A 14609-nucleotide genomic window follows, 5' to 3' on the forward strand; every position below is an offset into this window, starting at 1 on the left:
GAAACACCTAAGTGCCACATGTTTGAAGATTGGCGGTTGCGAGCAGTGACTGTCCCATTGCAGTGCAGGAATCCCCAGAAGTCCCCCCTCTTGTCCCCACGACTGAGGCCCAGGAACAGTGAGATCTGCAGAGCTGCACAAGAACTTAAGTAATCTGCTGCACTTTCCTCAATTCAAAGGAGAGAGAACTTACCTCTTATTGTAGAGTTGCTTGCATTGTCTACTACTCACAAGCCTAAACAGCTTGTGGCGCTACATTGATTCTTCTTTTCTTCAAAGACTTCTAAAACATTGTGCAAAGACTTTTCTACTTACCTACCAGAAGTGCTTCAGCCCAAAAAAAAGACTTTTGCCCATTGACTTTGGCTTAAACTGTTATACCGAATGACTCTGCTTGGGGGATTCAAAAGTATTTGCCTGCTTAAGAATATTTGTGGTCTCTTGTTTGTTCTAATAACCTTTTCTTTTGACCAAGTTCTAAGAGTATTCTAAATGCAAACAGTAAGATATGAATGTCCCCAGCACCCTAGCTATTGAAGTCACTTGAGTGTGTAGGTTGTGATTGTGGGCCATCCCAACAGGGTCTTTACTGATTTAGAAACTAAGAGTGTGCAGTTTCTAAAAGTATTTGTGTGTTGCTTTTATATTGCTCCCGTCTGAAGAAGGTTTATTATAACTGACTGATAAATAAATTAATAATTGTTTATTCAAGAAACCTTGTCTGTAAGTGTTTAGTCACTGTGAATCTCTGTGTAACTCCCCTACATCTCACATTGACCCCTCTTGAGATAATTATGGAAGGTGGGGTTCCGCAAAAAGCTACCCTTGGATGTTGCACGTTTAGTTGGAGACACAACATGAACAGAACCATAGTGTAAACATCATCTTTGCAAAAATATATCAAAGATGGAGGGATCGGGTCCACAAAAATATACCACATTTATTCAATATAACACATCATAAAAATGACCACTTGGTCATACAGAGACTTCAAAAAACAACATAAAACATGCATCTCGCATATACGCACCACAATGCCCCAATGAATCATTGTCTTTCCCGGACGCGTAAAACCTAAACAGGTACGCGGCCCAGGTAAAATATAAACTTTGTGTTTGTATAACAATAAAACACACCACATGTGATATATGATCTCCGTTTAGGTTTACGGATATGAGGCTGTCAACATTTGCTTCTGTGGTTATCCAACGAGAAGAAAAAATCCCTCGGAACATGTTTTGAAGTACGTATATACGAGGTATCTATCACCCCTGTCTCAGACATGCTTCATCTGAGATACTTAGAGGTACCCCATACCATTTTGTAACCACGGACTGTGTAGGGATGTAGATCACACGAATAGTGCCTGTTCAACTAAGTGCTGAATATGTGTCCATAGATATAAAGTGAGAATGGCCCCCTTTAGGCGCCATAGCCTGCACACCCACTTCAGGAACTAGAAAGTTCTGTTGTTTTGGTGTACACAACCAAAAGCAAAAATGCGGCCACAAGCCAGCAATACTTCAAGAATTTGAAAGTTGATAAATCCAGTTTATCAATTAGGAATAGTTTTTGTATACCCCGAAAGTAAATGACCTTAAAAACAAAGCTTTGAAATGTATAGAAATGTTATTTAATGATGTGCACTTGTAAATTATTGATTTTTGTAGAACTTCGGAACAAACTGAGTGTATTTAAATAGATAGGATAATATGTGATAGGTCGGGCCTGCCATGATTGTTAGTTTGAAATAGTTCTGTTATTTGTTTGTTTTTAGATAGATGTGTACAGCATCCATGAAAAAAGAATCCACATACAACATCACTTGTCCCTAATAAGGGTTCCTGTGTCCTGAATAACGCCTTGAACTGTTGCCCATGTTTTTGAATAACCAAGAAAGGCTAATGTTTTTTTGTGAATAACAAGGCCGGAAACAGACCAATACTGTCGACACTACAAAGTGGGGGCTTCTCTGTATATGAAATGAATGCATAAAAAAGTCACCTACAGGGTACTAACATCTCCCCGATTCTGCTTATAGTCTATTGACTTATGGGCCTCATCACGAGTTTGGCGGTAACCCTTGAATCCGGCGGTAGCGCTGATACCGCTGGATTTAAGGTTCCGCCAAATCAGGTCTTCGGCGGATTTCTCCCCAGTTCTGAGCTGGTGTGAAATCCGCCGAAAATTCGCGCTCATACCGCCGTCGGGAAATCCGGTATGAGCGCGAAATTTCCCCATTGAGCCCAATGGGGAATGGGCTCAATGGGGAATGGGGATTTCCAAATCCGCCAAACCCGTGATACGGCGCTAATAGCGCCGGTGGGTTTGGCGGAAGGGCAGATAGCACCAGAGCTATTAGCGCCGGCATTACCGCCCAACGCGTGATGATGCCCTTAGAGTAGTCAAAGGATATTATTACCTAACAATCAGATTAGGTTTTGTGGTGCATACATGCGAGATACATTTTTTATGTTGTTTTTTGAAGTCTCTGTATGACCAAGTGGTCATTTTTATGATGTGTTATATTGAATAAATCTGGTATATTTCTGTAGACCCGACCCCTCCATCTTTGATATATGTTTGCAAAGATTATGTTTACACTCTGGTTCTGTTCATGTTGAGTCTCCAACTAAACGTGCAACATCCAAGGGTAGCTTTTTGTGGTACCCCTCCTTCCATAATGTTTTAAAGTCCTCTCCCTTTAAGACCCATACAAAAAAAAGAGGACTCCCTTTTGTGCTCTGAGTATATACCCCTCTTGAGATAAGCCTGGCTGCTCAACATGCTACAGCATGTGTAGTACAAGCTTATACTAAATGTTGGGTTCCTATTGACAGGAGGTCAGGGTTGTTGTAGTGCATCCAAAGGGTACTGCATATAATCTTGCCTAACTTTTTACCAAGACGGCAGCACTGCAGAAGGCTGGAACAATGTCCCACAAAGACACAGCCATCCTAGAACGACAGCAAAACCTTAAGCAAGAGCCCAGTATGGGATTCCACCAGCAGAAAGGTTGAAAGGATAAAGGAAACCGGGTTCTCAGGAGCAGCAGCGCATCTTTAGCAGAAGTCTTCCAGAAAATCAAGTGATTTAAGGGTCTCCAAATGACAATACATTTGCTCAGGATGTGGCCTAAGCCAATCGTATCACATGCGAACACACAAGAGCTTTGGCAGCCAGCCCATCAGGATGGCCCTAAGAACTGCCAGACACAGGCAATCACTAGGCAAATTCAGATGCATAGGGGATTAAAACAGGGTTGTATCCTGGCACCGGCCCTATTTAACCTATTTGTGCGTGATTTGGGTGACGCTTTATGTCAGGCTCGTTCTTTTCTTCTCCATATTGGAGGGCAGGGTATTAATTGTCTCCTATACACCAATGACTTTATTTGACTAGACCCTGGTTGGGTTACAGCACCAGCTTCATATGTTATCTGTTTACTAATGTCAGAACGATCTTACCGTAAATGTGGAAAAGCCAAAGGTACTGGTTTTTACTCCGGTTAAGAACAAAGGATTAACCACTATCGCTGGAAACTGAACAACGTTGAGCTGGATAGAGTGGAACCTTTTACATATCTGGGATTTTGCATGGTGGGAGGCTCAAAGGATGAATGAAGAATGTCGATGCTCAAGAATAAGTTGTCTGCCAAGGCTGCTCAAACAAACACGTTAAACAAGAAGTTTTTACCTTTTTCTCTTGTCCCAGTGATACAATTTTATAAGATGAAGGTTGTTTCTACACTGACTTATGGCACAAAAATTGCCTTCTCTATATCGGAAGCTTTGTGAAAAACTATGGAAGGTATATTTTGGTATAAAGAGTTACATCTACCCCATCGAGTCCCAATTCAGGTGATCCGCTATGAGCTGGGCCTGTTGTCTTTCCTTGATATGGGTATGCTGGAAAAGTTTGTCTTTATTTATGAAAAGTTTGTTTCCGGAACCAAAATCCTTATTTTCTAATTTAAACGCTGCTTTGGCCGGAAGAAAAGATAATCTCGTTGGGAGGTAAGATGTTTAGATAGTATCCAATCTCTGAATACCACAGTAGACTTGCTGTTTGCTAATCCAGTGGCTGGGAAGAACAAGCTTCGATTAACGGAATGGTTTAAAACTGGGCTCGACACTAAGACGTATACATTATTTTATCATTTTAAAAAGAAATAAAACCCCTAAATTCCACCCCAAAGTATTTAAAGCTTTCCCCAAATGCTGTGTAGCAAACTCAATTTTTAAGATTTTGGCTCACTTTATACCCCACCAAGGAAGGTTTATGTGCTCATCAGAAATTAGATAACGGTTTTACATTTTGCAGATTGTGTAAGGATGTAACATCAATAGAACCCCCCGGGATTAGTAGGTTGTCCTACCCTAACATATGATAGGAACTTGCACTTTGATAGTTTTTTAGATGTTGATAGAACATTTACTGATGAGGATGGGGTCCATACTTTTCAGCGGCTTGAAAACGAGTCAGGTAATAGCCGATAGGTTTTTAAAATGAGCTATCGCTATCGGGCCTTCACCTTTAAGGAAGTAAGAGAAACTGTATGGTTCTAGCTTATGTTGAAATGAAATGTGGGTTGATATTTATTATATTTATATAAGTTTGGATGTTTTATGGATATATGATCATTATTTTTCTGGACTCTTATAATTGTTGTGCTTTGGATATGTCATGAAAGGTTTCTTTTAAGCCAAATCAAGATAAAATAAAATATATATATATTTTTTTGTAACATTTAGTTTAAATCAAACTTTTGCCACAACAAATTTCTTATCATATCATTAAAAAGGAAAAACAACTTCCTTAACAATTCACAACCTATACTTTAGGACATCATTTCAATGATTGATCACAATGCACACCTAATCTGTTAAACAGGTATTTGATAAACATTTTGTTTAATTTTTTGCTTATTCCAAAATGTTATCCAGGAAGTTTATTACTGAGCATGTCAAATGCACAGAACTTCCACCTAAAATCCTGAGCCAGCATTCGTCCATGTTGCCACCTACTGGAGCAAATTGATTTAGGTGGGTTGACCTTTGGTTCTTAAGTGCTGTGCATTCTGTTATTAAATGTTTAAGTGATTCTATACTAGCCGTACAGAATCTACAACTGTTGTCATCTGATGTTTCCATATGACGTACCACTAACATTTGCTTCATTTTATAAGCATTTAAACGCAGTCTTAGAAACCCGTTTCGATGGTGACGAGACGGAAATCTTTGCAGATATTGAGGCATGTTGTCTAGCTGGTTCATTACAAGTCCAAAATCCAAAGCAGTCAGTAGTTTTTTATATTTGGACAAGTTCTGTATCCACATTTTTTTATTTTATTTTTTGCGTTTTGAGGCTGATCTCACAGCATTGCTATCTGGGTATCGGCGCTTTCAGGACTGCCTCCAACTTTTGCGTCCAGATCTTGAGTAATCCAGTGTATCCTATGTTGACTCTTGGCGCTAGTATCTTGTATGCGGGTTCTGGATTGGCAACTAGCATTTTTCGTAAAATCATAAAGGATTTCCAGACGACAGAACCGTATAGTTCTTCTAATGCAAGTTCGTGCCTGATTATGATGATTGATATTTATTTAGGTAGTCTTAATACTCGCCGCCAAAAAATTCCCTCTAGTTGTGCCCAAATGTTGTGATCTAAATTCCATCCTGTTTCTGCTCCAAATACAATTCCAGGGACTACTTTTTGCGCATAGAACTGCCAAACAGGGATTAGACTGAACTTTCCAAATAGAGTGTGGATTCTCGCTCCTTGTAGGGAGAACGTTTCCATTCGTTGGAACAGATATTGTGCCCAGTTTCTTTCTTGAATCGACCTGTTTATCACTACTCCCAGATACCGTATTTCAGCCACTACCTCAATTTCCTCATTATTGATCTTCCACTTGAAGTTTCGATTTATTTTTCCTTTTGCCGGTCCAAACTTCATGATTTTAGTCTTTTTTACATTGATTCTCAGATCGTTTTCCACCATATATTTTTGTAATCCTGATAGAAGTCGCTGTAGCCCTATTTGAGTAGAGTCAATCAGAACCAGATCGTCGGTATAAGTTGCACAGCAGATTTGATGACCATTTATTTTCGGAGAGAAGCAGTTTATCTTTGTAAGGGCATCGGGGATATCGGCGATGAACAGCTTAAACAAGACTGCAGCTAAGGGACAACCTTGTTTTACCCCTTTGTTCGTATCTATCGCTTCTGTTAAATCGCCATTTCCATTTATCCTGACACGAATCGATGTTTTTGAGTGGAAGGCCATTATTGGTTGTAAAATGTTTTCTGGGCAGCCCCAGTCCATAAGTTTCCTCCATAGTAGTTCTCGGTTTACTGCATCAAAAGCCTGTTGCATGTCCACAAAGGCGAGGAATAGATTTGAGCTCTTCTCTAGGGCTTCCAATTTCAACAAATTAATCATTGTCAGGTTGATCTCCGTCCCGACTCCTTTTGTGAAACCTGTCTGTCGACAATCTGAGATTCCTTTGTTGATTGCCCACGTTGTTAATTTTTGTTGGAGGAAGGTCGCCATTATCTTTCCAATAGTATCAAGAAGGGCGATCGGCCTATAGTTGGCTGGATCAGCCCGATCGCCCTTCTTGAAAACTGGCACAACAATCGCCTTAGTCCAGGAGGCTGGTAGTGGCTTTTGTTTAGCAATTCTGTTGAACAGCATGGCTATGAAGATGGACCATTCATTTTTATGTGCTTTTAGCATCACATTAGAAATGCCGTCAGGCCCTGCGGCTCTAGAATTTTTCAGCTTAGAAATAGCGATTTGTATGTCTTCTTCGGTTTCCAATACTTCCCATCGCTTTACCTCAGTATTCAATATTGTTGTTGTTCCGAGGTGAGTTTCCAAGAATACGCCTTCAAAATGGTTTTTCCAGGCACCCTCGAAGACCCCATTTGCTAGCATATCCGTTTGATTAGCATTATCGTGATTTAGAATGCGCCAGATCTCCCTCGAGTTGTTGGATTTAATTAATGATAGCATCATCTCTCCGCATTCTTGATCTCTCATACAGGAAAACGTTTTTTGCCAATTACGGTACTTTTGTCGACGTTTGATATGTGATGCAGCGTTCTCTCCCATATTTCGTTTTAATTCTCTTATGTCTTTATTGAGCAGTTTCTTCTGATCTTTTACAGCTCTACTCCATTCATGCCTGTGTGTTTTCGTGTTTTGTACATTCCGTGGTTCACACATATTTTGATAAGGCAATAGGGCAACATAGTTTGTCGAATTATGTTTTTTGTAGGATAAAGATCGATATTCCTCTATTAGACCTGTTATTTGTTTCTCTTTTAGGCGTAGCCGATTTCGCCCTTGATTTGCTTCCACAGTTTGTTTACAGGTCACTACTACCGATTTCTGGTTTAATGGCCATGACATTTCCAAGACATCATGATCGCTACGTACCGTCTGTACAATTCGTAACTTTAGGATCTTATTCCATACGTTTTTCGATGTCCACATATAGTCAAGGATCTTTTCATGGCCAAAATTTCGCCAGGTGAACTTCGGTGGCATATCACCAGCTACATGTCCGTTGACCATGTCGCAATCTCTTGCGTCCATTTCGTTGTCCCATCTAACTCTCCTTGCAGTTGTGTTCTGTGTTTCCTTTGCTGTAGATGAGATAAGCTTCATATCGTCATTGAACCATGTTAGGTTCATATCACCACATATGATGATCGATAATTCTTGATGTTTCATTAGATTTTTATCAATTATGGTCGTTATTGATGAGATAAACTTCTCAGTTGTGATCTTTGCTGGATTCCAGTACATGTTCATTAGTAACAGGTATTGTGTTTTCATAAATTGTCCATTTGGTTTTTGAATTAGGGTTGCCTGAACAAAGCTATTTGGATTTTCTTATTCACATACTTCCCAAGTGGTTCCAGTTTTCACCATTGTGATTAAGCCTGAAAAAGGGCGACCCTGGACATTTTTCTCCGCTGGATTAAGCAATGTCAGGTACCCATCTTTTACAGGTGGAATCCACAACCATGTCTCTTGTGAGCAAATTAGAACATTTTCAGTCAGATCTACTGGAAAATCATCAAATAGGTGTTGGAACCCTCTCATGTTCCATGATATTAATGTGACGAGTCCTACTTGGTTGTGATTGCCTAACTAAGGCTTTCTCATTCTTGTTTCCATATTACTTACTTGCAGTGGACCAGATTGACCAGTTTTTAGCTGTTTCCTTAATGTGTCTCGGCGCTGTTCATCAGTTTCTTTTTCTTTTGTATTCCTATTTTGACCTGTAGGACTTTTCGATATCGGTAGTTCTTCTTCCGAAATCTCAAATCCCAAAAACAATAATTCATCTTTTGCAGCCATGATGGTTTTTCGTACTGCTTTTGATTTTATATGCAGTAAGACTTGGTCTGCTCGTTCTTCTGAAATGTATTCCACTATGCCAATGTCTTGTGTGGTCACCGTTCTTAGTATTGGTACTGAATGCAATAATCGAATTACATTGACTCTATTTAAGTTTACATCATTTTCATCATGGAATATGTTTTCAATCCGTATTTTCCCTTGCAACTTTTTTGTTTCAGTCAACTTTCGTTATTCCACAGCAAGTAATTTATTTTGTGATTGTGCTCGAGTAAGCTTTGGATTTAATGTCACATGATGTTTGTTCACCGTGTCCCGCTCTGGACTTCCTTTCATTTCAGATAGATTTCGCTGCTTTGCTGTGGTTCCCAGATGTCTTTGAGATTCATCTTTTTTTGCGAATTTTGCCATTGGTTGTATTAAAGTTTGTTTTACGGATCTTTCGTTTGAATCCTTCGTATTTAGCGGACCCATTTCATCCATCTCTTTGAGTTCTGACGTATTGTCATCTCCAAAGTCATCAGAGTATGTCGACAGATCACAAATATCCACCGAAGATATTACTGTTTGGATAGAGTCATTGGGCCTCATTACGACCCAGGCGGTAAGTTACCGCCTGGGTCGTACCTTTACCACCATGGCGTAAACTATGTTTACGCCATGGTGGTTGGCGGACTTACCGCCCCATTCCGAGGTTGGCGGGGCGGTAAGTCCCCAATCCCCATTTACCCTTCCCCATTCCCATTTTTGCCCCATAGGGCATAATGGGAGTGGGGAAGGCGTTAATTACGCCACCGTAAATTACGGTGGCGTAATTAACATCAAGGTCCCTTAGCGCCATGGATTTTAACCCCTGCTAAAAGCAGGTGTTAAAACCTCCATGGCGCTAAGGGACCTCGGAATCAGGCGGTAAGGGTCGGCGCTGTTTACGCCGCCGTAAACCCCTTACCGCCTGAGTCGTAATGAGGCCCATTGTCTGAATCCAATCTCATTCTTTTTTTGGGATTTTTTGTGTTTGATTTGACTGTTACTCCAGCAATATTTATGAGAGTTTTTCTTTTTCCGTGTCTTTATGTTGTCCCTGTTTTTCTCTTACAAAGAGGCTTTGTTTGACTGGAGTAGGCAAATGTCGTATAAACTTTCTCACGAGCTACTTGTTTGTATTTTTTGCTAATGCCAGATTTTTCTTTTTCTCCGTTTTTTTTTGCCGGGCACTGCTTGTCAGCCTTAGATTGAGCAGTTTTGGCGTTGCTTACAATGTTTTTCGCTGCACCACCAAAAATTCCATATGTCAGTTTGTCTGTGGAACAGTGTGGTTTTTCCAATGGTTTTTCGGCATTTTTCTCGCCAACTGTCGCAATATGTATTTTTCTTGGATGAGGATTTACCTCGGATTCGTTTGTGTCAACAGATGGCGTTTCGCTGTCACCCATCTGACCCATCTGATTTGCTCCAGTTGACGATTCAGCGTTCTCATGAGGTCTACGGCCTTGTGTCTCCGTAGGTTGACTCGAGGTGGCTGGAGCTTCGTCTTCTTCTGATGTTTTTGGCATTCTACCACCATCGCTGCTTACAGCAGCCTGTGTTTCCACATTTTTTTTTAAGTGCCTGCGGACTTGTGGAATCTAAGGACTTGCTGTTTGCATCTGGTTTCCCTTACATTAAACTGCCCATCAGTGCTTCCATTAAGGTATTTTTATCAAAGTTGTCTTTTTTGATTTGTTCGCTTATCTCAACGTGCCAGGACGTAGTTTTGGAAGCTTCGTTTTCGAAATATTGTTTGAATAACAAATTTGCACTTTCCATTTTAGTGATTTTTTTCATTTAAATGACTAATTGGTGCGCTATTGTTTTGTAATTCCTCATGGAGTGATTTGTAAAGTTTTACGAATGGAATCAGTGCCAAAGACGTTGCGGCCAATACTTTATTATGGATTTGTATTGCGGCCGCTGTTGACATATTTGATTTAAATGACTGCTCATTTTCTAAATCATTTTGTTGTATGTCATTGATCCCTCTTGTCAAGCCTCTTCCATCTCGTTTAAGCTCTCCTGTAGCCGTCTCCAGCGTTGGCCTGACATCATCGGATGAGGAGGCCTGGTCTGGCATTGAATAGCTTACCATCGGCTGCATAGTATTTCTGGATCCCTTTCTTGTTTCCTGGAATAAAGTCAATTTGTAATTTGGCAAATTTGCAGGAGTGGCGTGAATTTGTTTTCTAAACAATGATTTGTCCATGTTAGTTTCAAAAGACGCTAGCTGACCATGTAATTCTGGACTCGTTTGTAGATTTTAACGATCTTTGTCCTTCGCGTAAGTTTGAGGAGATTCAGAGCGTGCATGTCTGTCTTTTGTCTTATTGGTTGCTATGAAGCTTTCCGCCAATTTGCTCTTCACAGCTTTAAAATCAGCTTTTAAGCGCTCTCTTAATCGAGCCTCGCTGCCTGCAAAGTCAAATCCACTAGTGGGTGTACTGCCATTTAGCGCTGGGCATTCATTGTTGTTTTGGCCATTATGGCTTTTGCACGAGCTTGATTGTCCTTTCGCCTGCCTTAAACCTGTATTTGCCGTGTTTCCATTACTTTCTTCTGTCGGTACCTTGTTTGTTGTTGAGGCAATCATTTTGTTGCTTTTTTGTCACATCATGCAGTGGGCAGTGGCACCCTGTCCCCCTTGTCACCTCTATACACACTCATAGGGCCAGACAGGGGACATCGTCAAGGCCTGTAAACAGGAAGCTAGTGGTGCCAGTTGGCACACCGGCTCACCCAAAAATGATGTTCCTGTGACTAACGCTCAGCCCCCCTCTTCTATTTCACCACAACCGATGCCCGATTTGATATTTATTACAGATAGGCAATGTCTCCTGTCCTAAAATGTGGTGTTTCTGTTAAACTCTGTAGGTAATTGTGTGCTGGGCAATACTTTCTCTTCTTTGATCAGTTAAAAATAATACCAATTTTTTTTGCAATCTGATTTGAAACTATGTTTTTACTTGTATATATCAAACATGTTTACTTTGTGTCCTCTATCCATTATGTTTTACAGGGCATGCAGAATGGCTGGGGGGGAGGGGTGGAGAAGAGGAGTAATCAATTTAATAGGAAAGAATGTGCTGCAGTGCAAATAAATACATTTTCAAAAAAATGGGCTCCCTTCACAGTTAGTACTTGGAGCTTCTTTTGAGGTGTTTTAGAGAAGTTCTATGAGATTTCTGGATATAACAGATGAGAAGGATTACTTAATGCAGATAGAAATAATAATTAGAGAAGAACACAATTAAGGGAATGCAAAATGTTCAAATACATGCGAGACCTACCAGCAGAATATCTGCAACAATGGCCCAGTTCATAGACAGCAGGAGTTCTCCAATGAAGATAAATACCTGAAGATTGAAGAAAAAAAAGGCAGTAGTTACATATCGGTCTTCTCCGAATATGCCCCTTGAACAAAAACTTTAGACCAAATGCTGCTCGTAGCCTATTCTTGAGCGATGAGCAGAACCCTCAACCAGCTTCCCTGAAGCAGCCTTTCTAATGCATACATGACATTCCAAGTGACTGAATACAGTGGCAGTAGGCCCTGTGTCAGACAGAAGAGCTAGTTCTACATCCCCAGTGATTTGACATTCATAGCTGAACCACAGTATAATGTCCATGACTGGACAGGATAGCTGCCCTTTTAAAATCGCCATACCAGCTTAGTACAGCAACTGATCGACCGATTTTAAACCTAGTCATTCCTGTTCATTGTCAATCGCTATTGTTGGGATGGAAATGAGCCTATCCCACCCCCCTAGGCGCTTCCAAATAAGGCAAACCCCATACGAGGCGATATAACATACAAGGGGGGAGCGACCTGAATCACCAGGTCTCATATAAAGGCCCTGCAGCAAATAGAAGCAGATGCATAGCACTAGAAATGGCACTAACCAGCGACTCCATTTTGTATTAGGCCCAAGAAAGAACAGGCTGCAGGCTCGCGCTGCTCACGTTCCGAGTTCACAAGGGTTCACAAAGCCCGATTTCTGCACAACATTCTGGCTCCACTTCAGCCCTGTTCCCACGGAAGTCCATTCCCTCTCGTCCCTTCAGTGTTGCCAATATTTTTTATCTCAAAGAAATGCACCCTGTGAAGAGCGTGAGACCGCACCAGGCTCCGCGCTGCACCCATCCATCTCCTCTAACCTGCCATCATGCTTCTAACCCCCACCCAGCCAGCCGGAGCCAGCCCCACACCACTGGTTTGATTCCCACACCTTTGAATTATTGGAAAGCACAAGACCCCCAGGTCCTAACCTCGATGAAGTGTCCACCAAAGATGTAAAGACTACTTGTCTGTATTGCTTGTTAGCAGCAACACACCTCCCCTGTAACATGAGGTGCTTGGAAGGGTAAATCAAAGATCAATCCCCAGGGGGGAGACGGTGGGTGCGGGAACTGCAGTAGTAAAGAGGCCCTGTGTGTATGGGTCAGCACAACTGTATTTCATCCCCCCCTTCTCCCTGGGACCCCTTTTCCTGTGCCGCCCAGGTGCCTGCCATAATGATTGAACAGCCTGTCATGGTTGTTTAGTTTAGATAGATACAATTTGTTCTATGCATGCCCTGACCTTCACCACGAGGGTGAGCCCAGCTGACCCACGTGGAACCAGATCAATGGGAGAGAACCAAACAATTATTGCTTGGCATCCCCTATGGAGCAAGCCCATATGTAGGGTACCTCCAATCAGTGACCCTGGATTGTACCCTATGTCTGTGAGGTTTTTTTGAAGTTCCAAGCCATTGTTTGCTAATGTAAGAGCATAGCGCTCTCGAGCAGCAGAGTCCTTTGCTGGCACTTGTATTTTGTATGAGTAAACCTTGTTATCCCTGCAAATCTATCTCTTGGCTTATTTCCCTAGCGGGTTGCATTTACTCTGAAGTGTACGTATAGTGGGACTTGCCTTCATTTGGTGACCCTTAGGACGTGATTCCTCAGCCCCCGAACTTACAGTGATATCCAGGTGGCCTCTCTGGAAGGGCCGTGCCTACATACAGTGACCAGTCCCCCAAAACATGTACACAGCAGAAGTTGTCCTTATGGGTGCTGTCTTTGCAGAAATCCTGCTGGCTCGTTATAGCAGGGTGCGGCCCCAGGGAGAGGCCCAGACCAGTTATGGAATACCCGCGAATGGAGGCTTTCAGAAGAACATGGAAACGTGAGTATAGCTTGCAAAGAATAACAATGTTTGGTGTGAGAAATGGGGTTGCATGAAAGAGGTGAACACACAATGAGTGAAAGTGAAAACAAAGTGAGTAGTAATTGTTGAGATTTTTATCGCCATTTTTATTTAGTTTTATCTTTTTAAAGTTATATTAAGAACAAGAAGAGGATGGAAAGAGAGCCTCCCCGAGTGAGGGGAGAAGGTGGCACCACAGTGCACTGTCCCGACTAGTGCGGAAGAAGAAATATAAATAGAAAATTAGGAGCCTTGTATAATCAGTGGGCTCGGGGAGAGTAGTGGTTGTTGTTTCAACTTATTGTTTTAGCTTGTTGTTTTCAGTGTATTTTTTCATGTGTGGAGGAGGCCCAAGAGGGGCAAGTATGGTGTGTGTATGTGGGTCCGTGTGTGAAGAAGTGTTTTGAAGAGAAAATAAGGGGTTTTGGGGACCAGGAGTGGGGGGGAGAAGGGAAGCAACTGCTTATTTTTTGACAATGGATATTTTTGACTGTATTGGCTGATCACATAGAAGTAGCCACGATAAAGATATTCCAGGAGGTGACAGGAAAGGGGGACAAGGAGAGCAGACTACACTGCCTTATTCTACGGGGGGAAAACCCGCGAGCAAGAACATTACTGACACAACATAGAATAAGTCTCAGTATGGGGAAAGACACCCCACTAGACCGTATATGTAAGAATTTGCCCCTATATTGTGAGAAGATCAAGACATACCACAATCAATGGGTAACAGAAGCTAAGGGGGAATGGATGCTCCACTCCTGGCCAGAAGGGGGGGGTCGTTCGATAAGTGTGCCTTAGATCATGTCTACATACCTGACTGCCAAATATAAGGGGAAACCACTACAGAACTGACAAGAAATATAGGATTTATGGAGAGTGAAGAGAAAGAGGGACCAGAGAAGGAAGGGGTGACGCCCAGTAAGGGGACAGAGACAAGTGCAGGGGAGGGGGAGAAAGAGGGAGAAAAAACAAAGAAACTTTACCCATTATTAACCAGACCAGCAGA

General features: G+C 41.7%; 1 protein-coding gene across 2 annotated transcripts in view; it reads right to left on the reverse strand.

Moving 5' to 3' along the window:
• SPNS1 (SPNS lysolipid transporter 1, lysophospholipid) overlaps nucleotides 1–14609 on the reverse strand; it is an 824969-nt gene that overhangs the window by 147436 nt on the left and 662924 nt on the right. For both annotated transcript variants that reach the window (XM_069652177.1, XM_069652176.1), the window contains exon 10: nucleotides 11697–11762. In XM_069652177.1, coding sequence (XP_069508278.1) covers nucleotides 11697–11762 — 66 coding nt within the window. The remainder of the gene's footprint in view (nucleotides 1–11696; nucleotides 11763–14609) is intronic.

The sequence above is a fragment of the Ambystoma mexicanum genome, chromosome 3p (assembly GCF_040938575.1).
Source record: "Ambystoma mexicanum isolate Mex_15411 chromosome 3p, UKY_AmexF1_1, whole genome shotgun sequence".
Lineage (NCBI taxonomy): Eukaryota > Metazoa > Chordata > Amphibia > Caudata > Ambystomatidae > Ambystoma > Ambystoma mexicanum.